General features: G+C 42.4%; 1 protein-coding gene across 14 annotated transcripts in view; it reads right to left on the reverse strand.

Moving 5' to 3' along the window:
* The window catches only part of LOC105469025 (centrosomal protein 112), a 535,394-nt gene that overhangs the window by 42,872 nt on the left and 466,279 nt on the right, over positions 1–26,243 (reverse strand). For all 14 annotated transcript variants that reach the window (XM_024788889.2, XM_071083480.1, XM_011719542.3 and 11 more), the window contains one exon: positions 10,144–10,233. In XM_024788889.2, the coding sequence (XP_024644657.2) occupies positions 10,144–10,233 (90 nt within the window). The remainder of the gene's footprint in view (positions 1–10,143; positions 10,234–26,243) is intronic.

The following is a 26,243-nucleotide window of genomic DNA, read 5'->3' on the forward strand; positions in this document are numbered from 1 at the left end:
TGGGGGTTTTGGGTACAAGTGTTTGACTTGCTTTGCCACCAAAATCTATCAGAATAACTGATTTATACGAAATATTTTGATAAGATGATATTTAATAAAAATACTAATGTCCTTGACACAGGTTCAAGGGTTTTTTTTTTTTTTTTTTTGGTTTTTTTTTTTTTTTCAGAAAACAGAGGCAAGTATTCAAACTGTCACGGAGAATAACATGTGGCCAAAATTAAATGTGGTTCTATCTCTCATAACAAGTCTTAGAATGATGCATCATACCAGCTGTCTGGGAACAAATGTATTTTGTTGGCATGGGAACAAAAGAATTAGTCTGAATTTTGTAAATAAACTGTGGTTATTAAAATTACTCGAAACAAACCAGAATAATAACCATTAAACATGAAAAGTCAATAAAAGTCTTTGAATTACATTTCTGTTGCAATTCCTGTTTTCATAATGTGCTTTGGGATGAAACATAGCTTTGAGTTGTTAGTACTTTTAAATAGACTTCACTGCAGATGAGTTGTCCAACAGCAGCTAAGACTGTGAAGTTTTAAAATCTTTTATGGAAAATGGAAATTAAAGGCTTGGAAATCTGTAGAAGACCAATTCTTTTCAACAATTGTCACAATTGTTGCACAATTGATTTTCTGTCTCTATAGCATCTTCTTTAAGGCTATCTGTGACTCCATAGATTTGTTGGTTACCCTTGATGATGACTGAGGTGGTTTAAAGATAAGCAGTGCTATCCACTGAAAGCTTTCAATTTATTGATTTTGGTTCTCCTAATATCCACGCTACTCCCGGATAGATCACTGGGCATTGTGGGAGGCAAATCAACTCTTTGGGAATACAAACGATACCAGTTGTGATGGTATAACAGGCGGAAGGAGAGAAGGCGCTTCTAGAGACGTCCAATATTACCCGAAAGCTGCCTATACTAAAGGGACCAAGTTTTATTCTTTAAAAACCCAGAGACCCAAGAAGGAATCAGCAGAATGCTAAGTTCATCTGTAGAGAAAAATCAAGGACTTTTTTGGTGTCTTTTCTGCTTTGGCCTTCTTACAGGAGAGATCTGAAAGAAAAATCTGTCTTGTTTTAGGGGACAGCAGAAAGATGGGCTGCATGAGCAGGGCATTGGCATTTTGCTTTCTCTTCATCTTCCCCTGACCTGTGAACCCTTTTGGTGCTATAATGTCTGAGGAATAGCTGAGGGCCCAGAGAAGCCATGAATGATCCTAGCAGATGAAATGACCACCCCGGATGAAAATGATAAAAGAATATCTTTAATATATATATATTTTTTAAGTCTAGACAAGAATACACTTAGAAAAAGTCACTTAGAATATATTTAGGAGGCCCAATAACAAGGGCCTGTGATCAGTACCCAAGTTCCCCAAGCTCAGCAGCTTTTGGAACTCTTCGTCCTCAAAGTCCCTGCGGCCTGTGATCCGGCTAATTCTTCCTCCCTCTTTCCCTCCATCTGTCACCCTCCCTCTCCCTCTTTCCATCCCTTCTCTCTTCCTCCCATTAATTCACCAAGTACCATTGGGCCTGATGCTGAGCCAAATGCTGGGATACAAGGAGAAACATGACACAGTCCCAGCTCAGGTCCCACCCTCAGAGTGCACCAAGTACTCAGGGAGTTCGATGGAAAAAGCTTTAATCGTGATGGTAGGGGGATTTTAGTCCGTTCTCACACTGCTATAAAGATATTACCCAAGACTGAGTAATTTATAAACAAAGGAGGTTTAATTGACTCACGGTTCTGCATGGCTGGGAGGCCTCAGAAAACTTACAGTCATGGCGGAAGGGGAAGCAGGCACCTTCTTCACAAGGTGCAGGAGACAGAGTTAGTGAGAGAGAAAGGGGAAGAGCCCCTTATAAAACCATCAGATCTCATGAGAACTCACTCACCAACACAGGAACAGCATGGGGGAAGCCGCTCCCCATGATCCAGTCACTCCCCGCCAGGTCTCTCCCTCAACACCAGGGGATTACAATTTAAGATGAGATTTGGATGGGGACACAAAGTCTAACCACATCAGGGGGCCACAGGAAGTGCTGCAAAGGCACAGATAGATAAAAGTGGGACATCAGGTGGGTAGGGCTGGTTTGAGGATGGGGGCTCGGGAAAGCAAAGGCCTTACAGAGTGATTCAATTCAACAAGCGCTGGTGGATGCCATGAAGATGACGGATCAGGCCCTTACCCTAAGGGGTGTAATGTCTAGTGGGAAATTCTCTTTGGTTTTCCTGGCTTTAAATTCTCCTGGCTCTGCTCTTCCTGTCCATTCCTTTACAATCCTCTTTGCATCCTCCTCTATCTTATCTGCTCCCATGGCTGTGGCCCTGCTTACCAATCTGCTCATGGCCCTCTTATATCCCTCTATGCTCTTCCTTGTCAATATTATCCACACATTCTGGGTTTCTGCTATATCTGCATCAAGATAACTCTGACGTGCTTAAAGTCTTAGGGCTCTTTCTTGACTTCTGGATTCAGATTTTCATTTAAATGCCTCCAAATGAATGTCCTCCTGCTAGCATCTGGGATGAAACATCTAAAAAAATGATAGTGTCATTGTCCACTATACACCAGCTTATCAATTAAAAAACATGGTATTATTTTCAACATATTCCTTTCTTCCACTCTCCAAATCTCTATATTCTGTAAATTTTACCTTTTTAAATATATATATATATATATATATATATATTTTTTTTTTTTTTTTTTTTTTTTTTTTTTTTTTTTGAGACTGGATCTCCCTCTGTAGCCTAGGCTGGAGTACAGTGGCGCAATCTTGGCTCACTGCAACCTCTGCTTCCCTGGCTCAAGGGATCCTCCTACGTTAGCCTCCTGAGTATCTAGGACTACAGGTGCGCATGACCACACCTGGCTAATATTTTTGCATTTTTTTTTAAGAGATGGGGTTTTACCATGTTGGCCAGGCTGGTCTGGAACTCCTGGGCTCAAGCACCCTGCTTGCCTTAGTCTCCCAAAGTGCTGAGATTACAGCCGTGAGTCACCATGCCGGGCTTGAATTTTTCTTTCTTTTCTTTTCTTTTTTTTTGAGATGGAGTCTCACTCTGTCACACAGGTTGGAGTGCAGTGGTGTGATCTCAGCTCACTGCAACCTCTGCTGCCCGGGTTCAAGTGATTCTCCTGCCTCAGTCTCCTGAGTAGCTGGGATTACAGGCACCTGCCACCGTGCCTGGCTAATTTTTGTATTTTTAGTAGAGACAGGGTTTCAACATCTTGACCAGGCTGGCCTTGAACTCCTGACCTTGTAATCCACCCTCCTCGGCCTCCCAAAGTGCTGGGATTACAGGCATGAGCCACCGCGCCTGGTCTGAATTGTTCCTTTTAAATGCGTCTTCACATCTACCCTCTTCTTTCTACCCCTTTTGACAATATCCAGTTCAAGCCTTCCATATTTCTCTTGTGACCAGTGATGTGAATTTTAGGCAAAAACATCTGAATTGGTCTCCTTTCATTTCTTGTTCATCTTCCCTGCTGGACTAACCTTCCTAAAATATAACCTCAGTCATCTAGCTCTCCCCAGCAAAGAGAAAGTCCTCCGTTGCTGGCAACTGCTTTCTAACAGATGACTGAACCGCTCAGCATTCCATCCAGAATTGGCTGGTAGTCCTGACACACACCACAGTGCTCAGTGAAGAGTAGATACTCAGTAACAAAGGATCCCTCTTCTCTTTTTTTAATGGATGAAATGAACAAAATGAACTTTCTGGTTCTTATTTTCCTCTTCACTGATATCACACCTTCTGGTCAAGATGTTACTCAACGTCCCTTGAACACTGGGCATGTTGTGCTCCTCACTCTGCCCTCTAACTAGAATGTCCTTTCTGTCTGTTAATGCCCAGCCCAGATGTTCCCTTCTCCTCTATAAATAACTGTATCACACACGTTGCATCTCTATGATGTTTTATAGTTTTTGAAATATTTTTACACACTTTATCTTGTTTCGATGCTCCCAAGAACCCTGTGGGAAGATATTTTTACTAACATTTTACTGATTAGGAACCCAATATCCAGAAAGGTTGAGTGGCTTACCCATGACCACATGATTAGTAGCGACAAAGGTAGACTGAGAACCAGCAGCGCTTCTCCCACTAGATCATGACAGTCCTTGAAGCCTCTTCTGATGTCTCTCCCTGTGCCTTGGTGAGGGTCTCTGGGACCCTGCAGCCCAAGAGGGAACCTCCTTCCCCACCCTGCAACTCCTAAACACACACAATTACCACGGAGACTGTCTTTGGTCACTAGTGTCTCCTAAATTAGTTGATGTGTCTAGGCCTTAAACATGAAGTTAGTTGCTGCAAAGCTGTGATCGAAATGTTAAAGTGTGACTTTTAGCTATTTGAAAATAATGTATGAGTCACTTGTGCCTGCACAGTCCAGGCCTTTAATGCTTGCAAAACCAGATGAGACTTAGAACTAAACCAGCTGGCTGCAAAAAATACTGAGCAGAAAACCAAAGAGGACCCCAGGGGCAGCCCAAGACAGCAAGACAAGGTAGAAGCCAGGTGCCTTCAAGAGAAGGCTGGCAGAATGCTGATCCCTTCTGACCAGCTTTGGAAGGACCCAGTTCCCCTGAGGGCTGCAAGCTCTTGAAAAAACCCCAAATTAGCAAGTGCCACACACTGCCTAGGCAGTGGGACCCTAACCTTCCCCTGGTTAAAGATCCTCCCCTTCCTTCCCACAGGATCAGGGAAGATGGAAGGAAGGACCAGTGCTTGTGTTCTTTCTGCATACAGTGATTCTCAGCCTCCAAGCCATTTAGAAAAAGAACCAAGTTCCAGCTGGGTGCGGTGGCTCAGGCCTGTAAATCCCAGCACTTTGGAAGGCCGAGGTGGGCAGATCACAAGGTCAGGAGTTCGAGACCAGCCTGGCCAATATGGTGAAATCCTGTCTCTACTTAAAAAAAAAAAAACTAGCCAGGCGTGGTGGCGGGTGCCTGTAATCCCAGCTACTTGGGAGGCTGAGGCAGGAGAATCGCTTGAACCCGGGAAGCGGAGGTGGCAGTGAGCTGAGATAGCGCCACTGTACTGCAGCCTGGGCAACAGAAAAAAAAAAAAAAAAGAACCAACTTCCATTTCATGCCTGAGGTCTACATTTTATACACATCCCATTTACTCTATCAGACTGTAAACTCCTTGAGGGCAAAATCTGTAACTTATTCATCTTCGTTTCTTCTCAGACCTAACACTGTTTAGCAAAACATACCTATTAAAAGAATAAAATGTTGAGTAAAAAAAGACTGAGTCTCCTGTGAAACACTCAGCATTGTATTTTATTTATTAGAACATCTCTAAAGTATTGTTTTTTTCCTCACTAATTTGTTTAATAAAATATTCTTCTGGGAAACTGAGTGATCAACATAATTAAAGCTATTCATACTTTCAAATTTTAAGATAGCCAGTTTGAAGCAGGGGTTTTGCTCTGTGAATGTTAATATCCACATATTGTTATGTTAGAATCTGACATTGTTTGGTGTCTTTGTTATAAATACATGCTTTACTCAGTGTTAAGAATACCAAGAAAACTTCTAGGCTATTTATTTTCTTCCTTTTCTTTTGTATAATTTATCAAGCCAAATTATCTAGTCTCATTGTGAATAACGAAACATTGTTTGCTCCCCATTGTGAATAATGAAACTCAGTGAATTTTAGTTTTATCCATAATATTTTAATCTGTACCTGCACCCGAGTGACAGATGGCAAATATCCATTTTACAGAGTGTTTAACACAGTGGAAAATAACATTCTGGGAGTAAGCAGACCACTTACAGACCTACCCTGGGTCTGCCACTACTGTGTTGTACATTAGGGAAGTCACATCCTTCCTGATGACTCAGTTTCTTTGCACAATGAAGAAGTCTGACTCAAGCTCTGATCTCCCTTCTTTGATAAAATTATGGGGTTCTTGCTCAGATTAAACTGGAATTAGAAATTATTACCTCCTCTTATGAATAAAAATAATGGTGATTTTAAATTGCTGTTTATTGATTAGAGAAAACATCACACTTTTGTAAAGCTGACTTGGGCAATTTATTTCCTGATTCTATTAGTGTTACTTCTCTTGAATCTGCACAAGGAGTAAATTAACCCTTTGTGCCTCCCAATGAGTACACCTTCCCTGAGGACTCCGTGTGCTGATCTGTCCACATGAGGGGACAGAAGAGAGAGTTGGTGGCACCAAGGCATGTGGTGGGCAACAAAGATGCCACCCACCAAGACCTGATGAGAAGCAGCTTTTTGTTCTTAATTAAAAGCATAACTTTTAAAATGCCTCATTCATTTCTTGTTTTTATAGAATCAAAACAGAAATTTTTCTTAAATGAAAACCAGAAACCATTTAAATTTTTTTAAAGCAAGCAAGTTAAAAAAAGCAGCTTAGGAAATTGTCTTTTGTAATTCTGCCAGTTTCAATTTTGATTCCTTAATGCAACTAGTATCAGGATAACAATATTTGCTTGAAAAGAAAGAGAAGATAGTTCTCAGGGGCTGTTTCAAACACATTTTAGTTGTCTGATTGGCTGATGTGAGACTAGCTACTGTTATTGAAGTTGCTTTGACAAACAACAAAAAAATACATTCATAATGTAACAATCTCAACATTTTAGATATCCTTAGTAAACTCATACTTAGCAGATCCTAAAAAGTGTCTATGAAAATAGTTCTAATTTTTTTTTTCTTTTTGAGACAGCATCTTGCTTTGTCACCCAGGCTGGAGTGCAATGGCACAATCTCGGCTCACTGCACCCTCTGCCTTCCAGGTTCAAGCAATTATCCTGCCTCAGCCTCCCGAGCAGCTGGGATTACAGGTGCCCGCCACCATGCCTGGCTAATTTTTGTATTTTTAGTAGAGATGGGGTTTTACCATGTTGGCCAGGCTGGTCTCGAACCCCTAACCTCAGGTGATCGACCTTCCAAAGTGCTGGTATTACAGGCATGAGCCACCATGCCCAGCCTAGTTCTAATTATTTTTGACTATTTGTATTAGTGTCACAAATTTAAAGGGGGACATAGGTCAAATTCGGATAAAAGATTAAGTTAAATATAGATGAACAGTATTTGTTAAATATCTATTATTTATTGTTCAGTTTAATTGAAACAACTGGCTTTTTTTTTTTTTTTTTTTTTTTTTTTTAGCTACACCCTAGGACCTTGTGGAAAGAACCCAACATCTCATGGTTACAAAGATTATGAAATATTCTGCTTTACCCATGGGTATTTCCTGACATTTCTTTGGTAAACTGTAGCCTAATAGAAGATATCAGGAATTAGTGTAAGAAATATTCTAAAAAGCTATTGTCACTACAAAGATGAAAGCAACTTTGATGATCAAAAAGAAGTCAATAAAAAAAAGACTGAAAGTAGTTCCTGAATCCTTCTCTATTGTTCACTTGGGATTTCTTAATTTCCCTACTCTCAATATATTATGGAATTTTCTGTGTGAAGTTTTGCCATGAATTAAATTGATGTCAACAAAAGTTTTACCTTAAGTCATATTTTACCACAAACTAGAGAAGCCCCAGCCCTCCAGGGAGCACCTTTTCCTGCCTTTAAGAAGCTTGTCTTTTCTCCTTCTTTTAGTTACAAGCGTCATCTACAGAGGATGAGGCTCAGTTGACCTTCAGTGACAATCAGACCTGCTGATTTGACACGAACAAATCCATGCTCCCATCTGAGGAGGCATTTTCATCTCCTTGACTTGGCACATGATGGGCAAGTCTGCTATGCTTGTGCTTCCTTTGCTCATGGCTTTTCTCTGCCCATGGAAAGTCAATGGCATTTGCTCCTCTACCAGGAAGCAGGAACACAATGTCTATTTGCCTGCCGTCCTTAATAAGTTACTTTCTCTATCATTGCTATTCAGGCTTCTTTTTGCTAGATCTGTAACTTGAGAATTGTCATGAAAGGAACAAAAGTTTGGAGTTCAGATAAACATGGATCTGAATACTCCTCTATTACCATGTGATCTTGGATCTACTGCTGTGTGATCTTGGATGAGTTACTTAACCACTCTGGATTTCGGCAAGCTATTCACAAGACGCAGATGATAATAATGATCTTATGCGGTTATTGTGAAAATTAAATGAACCAGTATGTGTAACATTTCTTGTACAGTCTCTGTCATCTTGTCAGCATTTGATAAGGTATAGTTATTATTAATTTTTTTTTTTTTTTTTGAGATGGAGCCTTGCTCTGTCTCCCAGGCTGGAGTACAATGGCGTGATCTCGGCTCACTGCAACCTCCACCTCCCCAGTTCAAGCAATTCTCCTGCCTCAGCCTCCTGAGTAGCTAGGACTACAGGTGCCTGCCACCGTGCCTGGCTAACTTTTGTATTTTTAGGAGAGACAGGGTTTAGCCATGTTGGCCAGGCCGGTCTTGAACTCCTGACCTCGTTGATCCGCCCACCTTGGCCTCCCTAAGTGTTGGGATTACAGGTGTGAGCCACTGCGCCTGGCGTAGTTATTAATTTTTTATTCTAGTATTATTCTATTTTGTTATCCTATACATAGACATTGTATAAAACGTATATGTATATGTGCATATTTATGCATATCTTATATACATGATATGTACATACATATGTGGTACACATATGACACAGAGTTTATTAGCGAGTAGGAAGGAATTATAGGAGGGCAAGTCAATTCATTACGTATTAACAGTCAGCATCTATTAGGTGCTTACTTTCATCATTTTGTACAATCCTCTACCGTGGGATCCTGTTTGTAAATATCTCCAGAGATTAAAGAAGAAAAAAAAGCTTCCCTATTACCCTTACTTTTGTATTTCACCTTCCCTGAAATTCAGAATAAGCTAATATAATATGCCAACATTCTTGTACTGAGTTTTACAACCAAAGTATAAACAGTCAATTCCTATGACTGTTTCTGTACATAATAGATTGGTGGCACTTAGATCAATATTAGCAATGCTATACTCAATGGCTGAGGACAATGCATTTATAAAGGGTTTCATCAAGATTCATGGTCTCTATTGATACATGTTGACTTTTTACTTTAAATTGTCAAAATTACCACTAAGTGTAATTTATTATAACCAGAAGAGTTGGTGAAAATAATGCTGCCATTTAAAAATAAAATAGGTCATTAGCTATTGTCATAGCCATACTATTCTGGGTTAAATTACATTATTTTGAAAAGATTGGAAAGAAAGAGGAGAAAATTGAAATTTAAAAGAAAACATGATTTATGCCTCTAAGCAAAATAATATCCATTTATTTTGAAACGATGACACAGCAGACGCTGTTGGCTGCATACTCAACACTCCATTTCCCCTCCTTTTTGTTCCAGTTTTCCTTCTTCTCCCAGTTTCATCACCAGCATGTGGGTCCTGATTACTCTAGGCTAGTTTTGTATACTCGGTTCTTTTGCCAGGGATTGGGTATGCCAGGCTAAGCATGTGATCTTCTCTGGCCAATGACATGTAAAGGGAGGGGGTCTTTCCGGGAAAGACTTCCTTACGCATTAGGCCCTAGAAACTGGTAGCCCCTTTCTGCCTCCGAATAGTGCAGATCTGGGCAGGATGCCTGGCACTGCTGCAGCCATCTTGAAACTTCAAGAATGAAGTTTCTAGAATGAAGCCAGCACCGGCAGAGCCATGAGAATGCTTTACTTGTGGACTTCTTGTTCTGTGAGGTAATAAACTGCTTTATTTTTTATGTCAACCATGGGTGGGATATTCTGTTACTTGCACCCAAAGCATCATAACTGAAACAGGTAATGCGTAAACTGGTTTTTTTTTTTTTTTTTTTTGAGACAGAGTTTTGTTCTTGTCACCCAGGCTGGAGTGCAATGGTGCGATCTCGGCTCACTGTAACCTCTGCCTCCGGGGTTCAAGTAATTCTCCTGCCTCAGCCTCCCAAGTAAGTGGGATTACAGGCACCCGTCACCACACCAAGCTAATTTTTGCGTTTTTAGTAGAGACGGGGTTTCGCCATGTTGGCCAGGCTTGTCTCGAACTCCTGACTTGAGGTGATCCACCCACCTTGGCCTCCCAAAGTGCTGGGATTGCAGGAGTGAGCCATTGCACCCGGCCGCACACACTTCTTGACCTAGAGAAAGTAAACAGGAGAGTCAAACAGGAAAGGAGAGGGTACCTGTTCCTGTGACTCCAATTCCTTGTGTTGTAACTTTTTCTCTGCACATCGCACCTGATTAGAACGGTTTTCTAATTCATCTTGTAAAATCTGAAACAGTATAAAATAAAGATATCATTAATAATTAGCACACTTGAAAAAACAGTTTTACACCATGAACTGGCATTAAAAAGGCCTCAGATTTCTAGTTTCTTACTCTTGTTCCAAAGCATTCAGGCAAAACAATATCAGACTTTTGTGTGTCAGACCAAGATGTTTTCTGCCTTAAGAATACCTAGTACGAAAACTCTCAAAGTTATAAAACGGACAAATTGGCAGGTGTCAATCATACATTAAAACGTCTCATATCCTTCTCGCGCAGAACCACAAGCGTGTAATAAAGCATATGTAATAAAGCATAACACGATTGCAATGAAAATGGTTCCCTCAGGACACCTGCAAGATACACTTACACTCTGAATATCATTGTGACAGATAGGAATTGTAATATCTGACTAGCAGAACATTTTTCAAAATTATATTATGATAATTTGAGTAAATTATAGTAGCCATAAATGAATTTCTTTATAAAGTCAGAGAGAATGGTATGGAATTTGAGGAATTTGTAAGAAATGGACAGAGGTGAACTCTTTCAGTTGCCAAGTAGCTGTTTGAAATAGAATTCAGGTTGATATGGGAAATAGAAACCACAAAGACCAATAATTATCACTGTATCAATTACTATGTTAGGTAAAGGGGTGAACTAGAAAAAGAACTTGTAGTTTCCACGTACTATTTCTATAGTGACACTGGATTGTCCGTTCAAACAATCCAGTGTCATTATCGAAACACTACATGGAAAGTTACAGTGAGCAGAATGCACGGGGTGGTAACAGCAAAGGTGTCAAATTCACAAAATTCAATCCATCCAGTCAATATTAGTGAGTTCCTGCTCTATGTCAAGAATTGAAATAGGTACTGTAGACATAGCAGTGAAAGAAAATAGACCAAACCAAATAAAACAAAACAAAAACCCTGGTCAGGCACAGTAGTTCACATCTCTAATCCCAGCACTTCCAAAGGCTAAGGCAGGAGGATCACTTGAAGCTAGGAATTCAAGACCAGCCTGGGCAACATAGCAAGATCATTTCTACAATTTTTAAAATTTAATTAGCTGGGTGTGGGGGTGCAAACCTGTGGTCCCAGCTACTCAGGATGCTGAGGCAGGACGATCACTTGAGCCCAGGAGTTTGGAGCTGCAGAGGGCTATGACTGTGCCACTGCACTCCAGTCTAGGTGACAGAATGAGACCCTGTTCTGTTCAAAAAAAAAAATCCTTGCATTCACATGCTTAGATTATAATGGGGTGGAGGTAGGCAATAAGCAAACAGTAAGTGTATTATATATCTGTGATGAGTGCAGAAGAAAAATAAAGCAGGGAAGGGGACATTCTAGAGTGGTGTGAGGAAGCGGAGATGGTCCAAGAAGGCCTATCTGTGCAAAGACCTGAAGGACAAGAGAGAGCAAGTCACATGTACATTTCCACAGGAAGAGCCTTCCAAGCAGTGGCCGCTGCATGTGGAATGACTCCGAGATGGTATGTTTGTGGAAGCCATAAGGTCACTGTTGAGAGTGAGCAAAGCAGCAGCAGTGAGGTCAAGGACATAACAGGGTTCAAGTCACAGCAGGTCACATGGAGTCTCACAGGTCAACGGCTTTAGATTTTGCCTAGAGGTGGACAGGAAGCTGCTGGGGGGTGGGGAGCCGGTGCTGCTTTCATTGCTGTCTGAGGAGCAGACTGAGGGGCAAGGCAGAGGCAGGGAGTAGGGGAGAGGCAGGGAGCAGGGTGGGGAGGCCTGAGAGGAGCAGACTGAGGGTCAAGGCAGAGGCAGAGAGCAGGGGAGAGGCAGGGAGCAGGGTGGCCTGAGAGGAGCAGACTGAGGGTCAAGGCAGAGGCAGAGAGCAGGGGAGAGGCCACTGCAACACTGGGAAAGGGAAGATGGAGAGCGGGGCCAGGTGGTAACAGCTGATGAAGGAAGGATCAGGTCCAGGTATGAAATAGAGATGATGGCCCCGAGACAGTGGAAGCAGAGAGGAATAAACAGGACCCCAGGGATTCTGGCCTGAGGAGCTAAGACTGCAGTTGGCATTCACAGAGACAGGGCAGGTGTTGGGGGAGAGGAGCTGGAGCTCAGCCTCAGCTGGGTTCAGTTTGAAATGCCTACTACACATCCAGGTGGAGACAGGAGTTCAGACACAATGGCTAAGTTAGTGTCCATTAAAGATTCCTGTGACACAATGCCAGTCTTTTTTATGTCCAGATAAATAGTGGTTCTTAACCTTTTGGGAGGTTCTAGACTCCTTTGAGCATCTCATGAAAGCTAAGTAGTTACTCCCTAGAAGGAGAAAAACCATAGTTTTATGATTTTGCCTCTCACTGTAGGGCATTCCTAGATTGCCTGAAGCCCATCGGTGAATGGACCCCAGGCTAAGAACTAATTTAAAAAGTGAAATGGTCTGTGAATGAGCTTGCATGCTTTAGGGTGTCTGAAATGGTTTGTGAGTGAGCTTGCATGCTTTAGGGTGTCTTTGATATGAGACTTGATTATAAATCTACAATTCAACCAGGTCTGAGAATGAGCTTGGAAATCTCTCCATTCTTGAATTGTCTATAATTCTGTTGTGTTCTACTTCCAAAAGGATGAATGTAATAGTTCCTGTGCTTGTTGATGAGGTAGCCTTCCCCCTGCTCCCGACTTTCATAGCTACCAATAAATAGGATCTCATCAGCTTCTCTTATGGCATAATTGGGGAAAGTAATGATTACTGTATCGGGAAGAATATTTATCCATTTTTTTTGTCCCCACTTTTTCCTGCTCTCTAATCCATCCCCACACCACTGTCACAGTGATCTTGTTAAACTTAAATCTGATTATGTTGTTCTCTGACTAAAATGCTGAAACAACACTCCAGCCCCGCTGAGAGACAGCTCTCACTCCTTAGCATAGCATCCAAGGGCCTTCATCAACTGGCTTGGTCTCCAGCCACGCCGTGCCGTAGGAAGCCTTGGTGTGCCATGCAGATGTCACTACCAGCAATAATAACAGGCGCTATCATCCACAGAGTGGATTTTATTTTTCACCCTTATGACAATTTTGTGCACCCAGTATTATTTCGTCTATGTTAGAAAGGATGTAATTGAGGCTGCATGCAGTTAACTACTTTGCTCAAGTCCATGTGGTTAGCAGTAAGGCACTGGACTGGGATTTTTCTTTTTTTGGGGGGGCGGGTGGAGTCTCGCTCTGTCACCCAGGCTGGAGTGCAGTGGCACAATCTCGGCTCACTGCTACCTCCGGCCTCCCGGGTTCAAGCAATTCTCCTGCCTCAGCCTCCACGTAGCTGGGATTACAGGCGTGTGCCACCACGCCCGGCTAATTTTTTGTATTTTTAGTAGAGACGGGATTTCACCATGTTAGCCAGGATGGTCTCGATCTCCTGACCTTGTGATCCGCCCGCCTCAGCCTCCCGAAGTGCTGGGATTACAGGTGTGAGCCACCATGTCCGGCCTGGACTGGAATTTTAACACATTTCTGTAACTTCAAATTCAATATGCTTGTGCTACTCCGTGCTGCCTCTTTCCCACTCTGTACTGATTTTCTCTTTTCTTTGCCTGGAAGTCCCTACCGCACCTACTCTGCTCAATGATGTAATTGCCCTGATCTGTACAAGAGCTAAATATGGACTTCTCTGGGCTTTCATCCATCTAGTGTTTAAGAGAATTAATTTACGTGTCTGGGTGGCATGCAACTGTCTGCATGAAACTGCAGCTCAGGGATCTCCTTTCTTTATTTCTGCAAGCCCAGTGACAAGCCAGCTCAATGCCTGGTACACAGGTGACACTGAATTCATGTTTGTGGAAGGAAGTCATAAACATTTAAACTCTACTCCCTAAAGATATTTACTTCAATCATCAGGGCTTCTGACTGTCCTTCATGTGGCACATTTAACCAAAGGTGATTATGTGTCCTGAGACACAAAATATACAAATATATCCTCCAAATATCTATATCTATCTCTGAACGTACACACACATATCACAATAATAATAATTGATAATATATTGTCTGGTTTCTGCTACAATATAAAATATTCCTTTAATTTTTTTTTTTTTTTTTGCTTTTAATTTTATTTCACAGAAAAGAAAGATGGTGTGCCTCTCCCTTCCCTAAAATGAAGAGTTGTTCCCCACCTCCCGGCTTCTCTCCCTCCTTGCCTTCACCTGCAGAACCCTGAGAGTGCCACACTCGGCATCCCACATCCTCCCCCCACTCACTACATACCCCGTTACACCTGCCCCCGTCCCCACTGCTCTCCTGAGTCAGTCTTCACACCAGTCACTTGTCATCTCCCAAATGCCAAAGCCAGAAGCTAACTTTCTTCCTTTTTCCACAGAAGCATTTGGCCCTACTCATGCCCAATTGTGTGTTTCTCTTGAGTTTTGAGGAAATAGTTCTGCTCAGTGAAGTCATGGGATTAAAAAAAAAAAAAAAAAAAAAAAAGAGGATGCTGCAAAAGTGAAAGCCAAAGACAACAGGCCTGGAAAGAGGGTGGTGGATATGGAGAAGGGGATGGGTGCAGTGGAACCATTGACAGGACATTGGAAAAAAGGGACTCAGAGACACCCCAAGGCTTTGAGATGGAATGACCAGAGAATAGTGAATTCTTGCTAAGCACAAGTCAGAAGCGGTGGGGCTGTGTGCTTTCTGACATGCTGGGCTGAAGGTGCTGGTGGGACTTCAAGGAGGAACTATTGCTAGAGTCTGAATATTTGTCCCTCCTCCAAATTCATATGTTGAAATCTTAACCCTCAAAGCTATCAGGAGCAGGACCTCTGGGAGGGAACGTCCTCAAGAATGGGACCGGTGCCCTTCTAAAAGCTCTGAGTGAGGTCCCTGGCCCCTTCTACCACGAAAGGACACAGCACAAAGATGGGTGTCAATGAACTAGGAATCAGGCAGGCTCTCCCGAGACACTGAATCTGCTGGTGCTTTGATCCTGGATGTCCCAGCCTCCAGAGCTGTGGGAAATAAGCTTTTGTGTTTAGGAGCCACCCTGTCCAAGGGATAACGGTACAACAACCAGCGCTTGCTAGAACCTCTAGCTAGCAGATCACGTTGCTCAGTGGGTCTGAAGAGGGGGGCATGCTCTCAGACAGAGGTGCAGAGGCTCTAAAACCTGCCCTTTGGGGGATGCCCACACTCAGACAGGCAGAGGAGGAGATGGAGGCCCAGAAAGCTGCTGAAAGTCCAGATAGGCAGGAGGCAATTGAGGAGAAGTTAGGATGACATATTATGCAAATCTAGCTGAAAGAAAGTTCCAAGGAAGGCAGCGTAGCGAAGTAGATCTGATCCTTTTTCTGTACTTCATATAGAGAACAGACTATGAAGTCGACTATGTTTTATCAATATTATTAAAATGGAATTCAAATTACATTCGCTTTTCAAAAAGGCAGGCCTTTAAAAATTTCCTCATAAAGATGTAAAATGTGATCTTTCTAAAGTTAATCAGAGAAAGCAGTTGTATTTAGAAATGACTTCCGTCAACTATTAAAGATCAGTTAAAAAAATTGAAAAGTCACCAAATAATATTTCACTTTCAAAAAAGTCAAAATGTACTGCATGAAAGGAAAATGACAATTTATACTGGCGGCTGGTCCTGGTTTTATATTCTAAAAAATTATTAGGTTATTAGAGTTCCAACCTCAGAATTTGACATAAGGACTATGTGAAAATGACCACAATTGCTCAATAAGTACAACCAGGGACTTTAAGTTGTGTCTTCTTTATTCAAAAAAGCTTCAAATTTGACATTTCACACACACACAAAATCACAACTTTTAGTTTCTTCCGGAGAAAAGCCCAAGATAATTAAAGAATAGAATGTCCAACACTGGGTCAAAAATATAAAACAAAATCCAACTTGAACAGTTAAACTGTTTATTCTGCAGAACTGTCCCTCCTCTCCTAACTCTGCAGTGTTAACTGGCATCATTACTGAAAAGACAGTTCTTTTCTCCCAATTAAATCTGCCTTTAAATATGATGTAAGTCAGCGGGCTGTGGGAAGCTACACCGCTCCTGACCTTCAGAGTGCTTTCTCCTGGTCGGGAGTAAAGAATGACACTTTCCAGAAGAAAAATGTAAATGACATAATAAGCTCCACAAGAACAACGAGCGCACACCGCACTCTTTCTTTTTTTTTTTTTTGAGACGGAGTCTCGCTGTGTCGCCCAGGCTGGAGTGCAGTGGCCGGATCTCAGCTCATTGCAAGCTCTGCCTCCCGGGTTTTTACGCCATTCTCCTGCCTCAGCCTCCCGAGTAGCTGGGACTACAGGCGCCCGCCACCTCGCCCGGCTAGTTTTTTGTATTTTTTAGTAGAGACGGGTTTTCACCGTGTTAGCCAGGATGGTCTCGAACTCCTGACCTCGTGATCCGCCCGTCTCGGCCTCCCAAAGTGCTGGGATTACAGGCTTGAGCCACCGCGCCCGGCCTTCACCGCACTCTTTCAAAGGGAGAGCGTTGTAGGATAATTTGATTTGTTTGTTTCAAATCTGAAAATAATGAGAGCAAATGAAAGTGTTAAAAATTGAACATGTTAATGGGCTCCTCAGGGTGAGGAAAAAGACCTGGTAGCTAATGTGCCCATTGAATGGCACCTGTGACAGTACAGGGCTTTTCTGTGAGTTTGGGGAAAAAAGAGTAACTAGTCAATGTTATTTTAATAAAATGTATGAACATAATTCAGCTCAAGCCACTACTTAACTTGTAAAACTATGCATTAAGGAATTATTTGGAGTCTTATTTAAAAAACAAAGTTTTCTCTTGTAGTTCTGAGTCAATTAAACAAGAATAAAGTGATCGCAGATACATGCCTTTTAATAATGAATAAATGAAACACAAATTCATTTTAATTATAAAGTGGTTTAAAGGTTATTTAATAAAGGAAAACTTTATTGGAAGACAGATATACTATGTCACAATGATTAAAAAATTTTTTTACACGGCCGGGCGTGGTGGCTCACACCTATAATTCCAGCACTTTGGGAGGCCGAGGTGGGTGGATCATGAGGTCAGGAGATCAAGACCATCCTGGCTAACATGGTGAAACCCCGTCTCTACTAAAAATACAAAACAAAACAAAAATTAGCTGGGCGTGGTGGTGGGCACCCAGAAGTCCCAGCTACTCGGGAGGCTGAGGCAGGAGAATGGCGTGAACCTGGGAGGTGGAGCTTGCAGTGAGCTGAGATCGCCTCACTGTACTCTAGCCTGGGCTACAGAGCAAGACTCTGTCTCAAAAAAAAAAAAAAAAAAGAAAAAATTTTTTTTTAAATGTTCCCAGAATACAAGGTACATAACAGAGAGAGGCTTTCAGATGTAGTACTGTAGCAAGACCAGACATCTTTCTAGAGATTTCTGATCTCGCCTTTGGCCCACTTCTTAGCCAACTCCATTCCAGCAACCCAAGAGCTGTTACCTTACTACCCTTTTCCCAACAGGCTGTCTAAGCATACAAATTGGTCTTCAGCTTATATAGCTCAGAATATCGGTACTTTAAGTTCATATCAGAGAATACAATTTCAAACTCTACTTTCCCATCTTTATCAAAACTCCATGTATGAGAAATTTGGAAAAATCCACTTGCAAATCAAGACAGAATCATCAGCAGTAGAAAAGTCACCCTTCTGAGTCAGCGGTCCTGGAAACACTGTCCTAGCAGAGCGGACTCCAGAGACACATTCTCTTACACATTTTCTGTCATGGAGCTCGTAGGGTCGGGTTCTTGTCTCCTTTTAGAGAGTTTCAAAGCAGTTCTCATTGAGTTGAAATGTAATGTGTCTGACACATATTCTGCCTCATTCTGTGTTGTTAAGTCTTGGTAAAATGCTAGTAGTGCCTGGCCTTTTCACAAATCATCATGAGGTCTATGAGCACATTCTTCTGGGCCTGCCCTACCTGAAGGGGCAGAGGGTAAATGGATCCTTTCCTTGGTTCTGTCCGTAGGTTCATCCACATGTCCTCTGGGAAGTGGGAACCTTGAATGCTATAGTGTTCTGTTATTTAAAATAAACTGGATTGAACCATATGTAAGCAGAAAGAGTGTTGATTAAAGTTTTGCCCTATATAAATATAAAACTGGGGTCGGTAGAGTTGTGGATTTTTAGGGCCTTGGGTACAGTCTGTGGCCGTGAAACAAGGAACCAGCTGAACCTCCGCTGGGTGAAGCGCAGAGAGGGGGCCTTGCGAGCTGCAAGCTCTGCATAGCTGAGTTTTAACAAGAAGAAAAAGCCAGAGTATTTATACTGAAGATGCTGCCAAGAAGAAGTCGCCCCGGCAAACTGCGGGAAACTGCTGAAGCAGGGTGACGGGTAGACGGCGGCTCTGTGTACTCTTCTCCCTACTTTTGTGTATGTTTAAAAGCTTCCATAATAAAAAGTCGAAACATTGAAAAAAGAAAAAAAGTCCCACTTAAAAAAAAATGAGGTCATCATATCCTTTCCTTCATGAGGCTTGAATTTACTATCCTACTTTGGAGAAAACAGATGATTCATTCGCCACTCAGTGGGCAGGAGGGATACGGGAGGATTTACCCCATGAATGTTTTGAAGACAGAATGAAGAGACCAGGGGGTAGGATGTGCATATTTTGACTGAAGGAGAAGATAACTAGAAAGGGAAGGCCTATTTTTATTTTTATTGAGGTATAATTTACATACAATCCAATTCAATGTTTATTTTTTCATGGTAATGGTCTGTCTTCCATTTAAAACATGTAAGATGATTTTTAAATGTATGTCATAAAATATTAAGTTATAAAATCTTGACGTAAACTTCTCTTCCCCTGGCTGCTTGGTCCTTCAGACAGGCGTGATGCCTGAGCTGTGACTACAGTGAAGAGACACTAATTATAAAGGTGAAATAAGGGTGACTCTCATTTAAACCTTAATTACCTTCTTAATAATGCCCACACTTGTTTAAGCAGCATTACTCCAATTCAATCTATTAGCTGGGCTGATAATATTTCTGATGAGGTCTCCTTTTGCAATGTAAATTGACACCGAAACAGTAAATGTTTTTCTTTCTACTACTGTTAAATGAAGGCTAAGGTAAAACACAAATAAAGCAGTAAAATCTCGCTCTATTTTCATGTGAGATTTACAGACTTTTTTTTTTTTTTTTTTAAATCATATTGTAAATGACTAGGACAAAGCAAGAGGATCAAGCCCTGTCATCCACACAAGGAGCGATAAATCTGGGGCTACCGAAAGTGACACAGTGGCAGCGTGACATTTTTACTGGGTGGTCTCACGGGCTATTTACAGAGGCCACTATAGTTTCTGTTTTATTATTATTTTTAAATAGGCTAAATCTACTAACAAAAGTAACTAGTCTTCTTCAACTGAAATGCCACTCAAGATTTCTTTTAAAGCGATTTCTTCATTCAGACCTACCCAGGATGAATAACAAACCATAAAAAACAGTTTTATTAGTGATTCTACAGTCATGGAAAATGGGTTATGCTGCAGATCTAAAGCCGGAGCCGCAGTTACTACTGCAGAGGCCACTAATGTATTCACAGCAGAACTGTATAATTTTTTTCCCCTATGGCTTATGTTCAGGTTTTCGTTTTTTTTCACATTTCAAGCAACATTTATTTTTTTTTTTCTTAAAAAAAAAAAAAAACCCTGATAATTTTGTCTCTTTTGTGATATTGATGTGAAGGAAAAGAGATCTTTGGAGGTTTTTACCCAATACAAATGTTACTCCTCACATAAGGCAAAATTCCTTTCACGTGAAAACTTTTTAGTTGTTGTTGCGACAAACGACAAACCACACGGACGAGAAACGGCACTTGCATATGAGCTGTTGCTGTAGTACTTATTAGGCTACTGATTCAACATAAAAGGCAAAAAACTGTGGACACTATACAGAGCAAGAGTTTTTCTTGTTTGTTATTCTTCAAGTATAAAAGTGTTCGCGTTTTCTCTTCTCTCTCTCACCTATTTTCAGTCCTTCAAATTCCTAAAGGACTTCCTTTAAAGGTCCTAAAAATGCACTTTTTAAAAAAGTTAATGTTTCCTGGTCTTAACAGGGGTTCCAGGAAAAGAAATCATGTTATTTCAAGACTTTGATGATCTAAGGAAGCCGGAATCTCCTAACGCACCTCATTCATGTTTTCCTAGTCACACAAAAGACCATCCTGACATTACCCACATCTCCTCTTAAAGGGGCCAGTCTGTTTCTACTCAGGAAATTCAAAGCACATTTCCCCACCTTCGTCGCTCGTCGCTCGAGACAGCTTCACTTGTGAACAAGTTCTTATCTCGGGTGGTAGAAATCTAGGATCAAATTCAAGAACCACAGCTAGGATTTTGCAAGATCATAGAGGCATTTCCTTGTCTGGCCAGGGTGATAAGCACTGGAACTTGAGTTCAGTCTCTGCGGAACAGAGTGTTAACTGTTCAGTCCTCACAGACCACCCCTCTTCAGCGCAAGTCCAGGGAAGAGGGAGGACCCATAAGCCATTCATTTAAATTTCGATTTTTTTACAAAGAGTAATCACTCACACTTGCCATCCCCTGAGCCTGCAGTATCATTTCCAATCCTCTCCACCAGACTGTATTTCTCCTCCATGAAAACTGAAGTTAAGATTCATTTCTTCCATGAAAACTGAAGTTAAGATTCATTTCTTCCATGAAAAATTTCCAACACAGATTAAACTATTTCCCATTGTCATTATATTCCCTATATGGTAACATATTTATAGATCTCTTCCTATTGTGAATTTATCTAACTTCTTTTCTCATTTTAGGCTTTGAACTTCACAAGAGCAACAGCCTTTACCCCGCCATTATTTGTTAAGTGGTCTCTGAAATGCTTGGGAAAGTGTTATTTACACTACGGTAATGAGCATTTACTGGTAACATTAACCAACTCTATAAAGAGCAAGTTGCCTTTCATTTAAAACAGTTGGGGGCCGGGCGCGGTGGCTCAAGCCTGTAATCCCAGCACTTTGGGAGGCCGAGACGGGCGGATCACCAGGTCAGGAGATCGAGACCATCCTGGCTAACACGGTGAAACCCTGTCTCTACTAAAAAATACAAAAAACTAGCCGGGCGAGGTGGCAGGTGCCTGTAGTCCCAGCTACTCGGGAGGCTGAGGCAGGAGAATGGCGCAAACCCGGGAGGCAGAGCTTGCAGTGAGCTGAGATCCGGCCACTGCACTCCAGCCTGGGCGACAGAGCCAGACTCTGTCTCAAAAAAAAAAAAAAAAAAAAAAAAAAAAAAAAAAAAAAAACAGTTGGGGTACTCCCACTAAAATTCTCGGATTTTTTTCCCCCTTAAGCTACATTTCCTCTCATTCTGTCCCTAGAGAAAAATAACTGAGTTTTATCCAGTCTGCTCCCTCAAGTGTCAGAAATGGCCTCCCTTCTTGTTTTTTAATAATAACACATCTATCAGTACCCTTTCTTTCACACTCTAGAGGGCTGGTCACCACTGCTGCTCTCTCCCTTCTGCTATGTCCCTCTCAGCGTCTACACTGGTATGTTGTCTTTACCCATCTGCCCTTCAGGAAATTGGCCACATTTCTTTTGTTTGTTTTAAGAGATGGGGGTCTCACTATGTTGCCCAGGTCGGAGTGCAGTGACTCACAGGCGTGATCGTAGCACCCTAGAGCCTGGACCTCCTGGGCTCAAGTGATCTTCCCACATCAACCTCCCAAGCAGCTGGGACTACGGGGGCGCACCACTGCACCTGGCTGTTTTTGTTTTTCTTGGCCACATTTCTCAAGTGTTTGACTCCAGCACCCTTATTTCTCCCTCATTAGTGAACTCCTTCCTCATCAGTGATCTGATTTTGGTTTCTAACTAATTATGAGACTTGTTCTCTGCAAGGTCAGCAATGATTCTCTTGTTGATGAGCCAGTGGCCTTTTCCACAACTCTATTCTCCTGGACCTCTCTGTTGCACTGGGCACTATCAGAACGCTCTCCTTCCAGAAATCCTTCCCTTTGACACCACCATGTCATGCTATCCTCCTCCTTCCCACATGCTTTCTGCTCCTCCTCCTCCTCTTCTCTCTTACTTGTGGATATTTCCCTAACTAGGTTCTTACCTCTCTAGTCTTCTTTCTATACACTGTGTCCTTTGGATCATTAATTTCATAAGTTAATGGAAGTATTTCTATATTATGGGCATACAGCATGTACTAGATGTGGTACTAAACATTACCCTCAAAAAGCATCTAATCTAATGTGTACGGCAAGCTTATAAAGGAACTATTACAATACCACATGAGTACTGCTAAAAAGAAGTCTTACCCAGCATTGCGACTGAACACAGGAGGAAAGCAACAAACGCCGGGGAAGGTTTACACAGTGAGCTTCCTTGAGGAGGCAACATGGGAGCTGGAGGGTTTCCCAGGAGGAGAGGAGAGTGGTCCTGGGGAGTCCATCGCAGGGGGAAAGACACGAAGGCATAGACCTGCAATGCGCGTTGGCTACACTGAAGGCACGGCCAAGCAGAGGGGTGGCTTTGAACCAGGAGAGGCTGCCTGGGTTGCTTAGAAGGGCTTTGTGTGCCAGGAGGACTACAGATTTTACCCTGTAGGAATGGGAACCACGAAAGTGCCTAAGATGATCAGATTTACAATACAGGATGAATGTTCAGGTGACAGTGTGGAAAATGGTGGCAGGGAGGCCTGCTGGGGACAATTAACAGAGTCTTGGCAAGACATGGGTGAATCTATGGGACAGGACAGAGGCAAGGATCCGTTTCCACTCAGCCCTCTCAGTACACAGGAGAAAACCAGGCCCAGAAAAATACACCCGTAAGCTTCATGATCATTTGTTAAAAGGCCAGGAATACAGAATGAGGCTTAGGACATTAAATTTTTGGTCAATGAGAAATGCTTTAGAAACTCTGAAAATGAAAAGAATAAAAAAGCACAGTTTTACAGACCATGTAACCAAATATGCAAGAAACTCTGTCTCAGGAGTTCACTCTGCCATGGCTGGGAGGCCATCAGGAGGCCATACAATAACACGTGGGAGATGAGCTTGATTTGGATAGGAGATGGTAGGAAATGAAGGGCCTGGGGGAGTGCACGTGCCAGGATGGCAGCAGAGCCACAAGACAGGCCACAGGGCTTGGTCATGCGACGAATGTGCCAGGTGTGAGAAGGAGGTTTAAAGAAGGACTCTGAGGCTTTCAGCATAGGTGGCTTGGGTGCTGTCATCAACTAAGGCAGAGAACACAGTAGAATTAAAATATACAGAAAGGAAGGGGAAAACTAGGTTTCTGCACGACACGGATTCAACAGGAATGATGATGCCAATGGCTTGACCATTAGAGTATGGTGTCAAAAAAGAAACCATGGAAGGAACAGTTTTGGGGAAGTAAGATCATGAGTTCCATTTTAGAGCCACTGAGTTTGAATGCGTATCACGACATCCAGCTCTCCTGCCTGATGGGCAACAGAAACACCAGCTCTAAGTAGGGCTTGCCTGGTGACGACTCCTACACTCATCTCCATGCTCAGGATCGCACAAGTCCTCTAATTTGACATCTCCAACTGTCTCTCTTATGTGTATATATGGTGGCCTCACCATCATCTCAAACTTATCAAGTCCAAGATCAAACTCATAATTTTCCCCCTCAACCAGCTTCTCTTCCACCTGTCCTGCTGATCAATGACAAAATCATTCATTCAATTACCCAGTTCCCGGTTTTAAATCTCACAATCATCTGTAAGCCCCACTCTCTCTCTGTTCTCCCTCCTAGTTAGTTGCCCACATTCCTTCAATTTCTTTCTTTTTTTTTTGAGATGGAGTCTTGCTCTGTTGCCCAGGCTGTCACTGCAACCTCTGCCTCCTGGCTTCAAGCAATTCTCCTGCCTCAGCTCCCTGAGTAGCTGAGATTACAGGTGCCTGCCACCACACCTGGCTAATTTTTATATTTTTAGTAGAGATGGAGTTTGGCCAGGCCAGTCTTGAACTCCTGACCTCAGGTGATCCGCCCGCCTCGGCCTCCCAAAGTGCTGGGATTACAGGCATGAGCCACTGCACCTGGCCTAACTTCTATTTGAAATGACTCCACTCTACGTCCTGATATCTGCACACCAGGATTCCAGACTCTTTCCCAGTTGTGTCCTCCTGCATCCTGGCATGCAGGATGGGTCAAGGTTAGCATCCTGCACCCTGCATCCTTATCCTGTCAAGGTTAAAATTTCTTCCCTGGCTCTGAATCCCTTCCTAAACTAGCTTCATGTATCCATTTGGACTTCTTTCTTACTGTGCTCAATATATGGGAATCCCCATTTAACTGTGGTTTTATTTTCCCTAGTTTCAGTTACCCATGGTCAACTATGGTCCAAAAAGAGATGAGTACAGTACAAACAAGAATATATTTTGTGAGAAAGGAGAGAAAGAGAGAGAAAGGGAGAAAGAGAAAGACCACATAATTTTTATCACAGTATATTGTTGTAATTGTTCTATTTTATTATGGTTGTTAATCTCTTACAGTGCCTAATTTATAAATTAAACTTCATAATAAATGTATTAGTCCATGCTCATGCTGCTAATAAAGACATACCCGAGACTGGGTAATTTATAAAGGAAAGAGGTTTAATGGACTCACAGTTCCACATGGCTGGGGAGGCCTCATAATCATGGCGAAAGGTGAATGAGGAGCAAAGGCACATCTTACATGGAGGCAGGCAGAGAGAGAGCATGTGTAGGGGAACTGCCCTTTACAAAACCATCAGATCTTGTGAGACTTATTCACTATCACAAGAATAGAATGGGAAAAACTCGCCCCTCTGATTCAGTTACCCCCCTTCCAGTCCCTCCCATGACACATGGGAATTATTACAATTCAAGGTGAGATTTGGGTGGAGACACAGAGCCAAACCATATCAATAAGTATGTATATACAGGAAAAACATATGATACATCAAGTTCATTGCTGTCTGTAGTTTCAAGCAACCACTGGGATCTTGGAATGTAACCCCTGTGCATAAGAGGGGATTGCTGTCCTAACTCAAAGCTGTCATGCTAGCTCCAACGTGCAGGCACTGTGCTGTGGCTTTAACAGCTTTACTGACTTTCACAATGTCCCTCTGAGGTAGAAACCTCACCTTATAAGAAAGAGCAAAGGGCCGGCCACAGTGGCTCACACTTTGGGAGGCCGAGGCGGGTGGATCACAAGGTCAGGAGTTCAAGACCAGCCTGGCCAACATGGTGAAACTCTGTCTCTACTAAAACTACAAAAATTAGCCAGGTGAGGTTGCAGGTGCCTATAATCCCAGTTACTTGGGAGGCTGAGACAGGAGAATCACTTGAACCTGGGAGGTGAAGGTTGCAGTGAGCCAAGATTGCACCACTGCACTCCCGCCTGGGCAACAGAGTGAGACTCCATTTCAAAAAGAGAGAGAGAGAGAGAGAGAGAGAAGCTAAGGTTTCTAGAGGCTAATCAAGGCTACACAGCTGCGAAGTCTTGCAGACAGGAAATGGCCCAGGTCCCTCTGCCTCTCAGCCTCCACCTCTCGCCACCAATGGGCCCAGCTCCACACATTGTCCTGTGAGCTCTGTGGGTCTTGTCTTCATCATATCTAGAATGCCATTCTCCTGCTATTACTTCGATCCTTCTGAAACCTTCTGTGTCCCCAAATGCTCTAGATTTACTATTAAGATATTTAGTATTTAACGAATTAAAATGTACAAAAAACAAAAAGAAAAACAAGTTTTTGTGTCGCAGATTCAACAGTCATAATGATTCCGATGGCTTCCCTATTCGAGTGTGGAGCCAAAACTACAGGGTATTACACAAAGTGATGAGTTGAATTATATCCTCCAGAAAGACATGCTGAAGTCCTAACTCCCAGTACCTCAGAACATGGTCTTATTTGGAAATAGGATCCTTGCAGACATAATCAGATGAGGTCACCCTGGAGTAGAGTGGGCTTTTAATCCAGTATGATGGGCGTCCTCACAAGAAGAGACGCACAGGAAGAGGTTGGCCCTGCGATGACAGGGCCACAGATGGGAGTGATGCATCTACAAGCCAT

The sequence above is a fragment of the Macaca nemestrina genome, chromosome 17 (assembly GCF_043159975.1).
Source record: "Macaca nemestrina isolate mMacNem1 chromosome 17, mMacNem.hap1, whole genome shotgun sequence".
Lineage (NCBI taxonomy): Eukaryota > Metazoa > Chordata > Mammalia > Primates > Cercopithecidae > Macaca > Macaca nemestrina.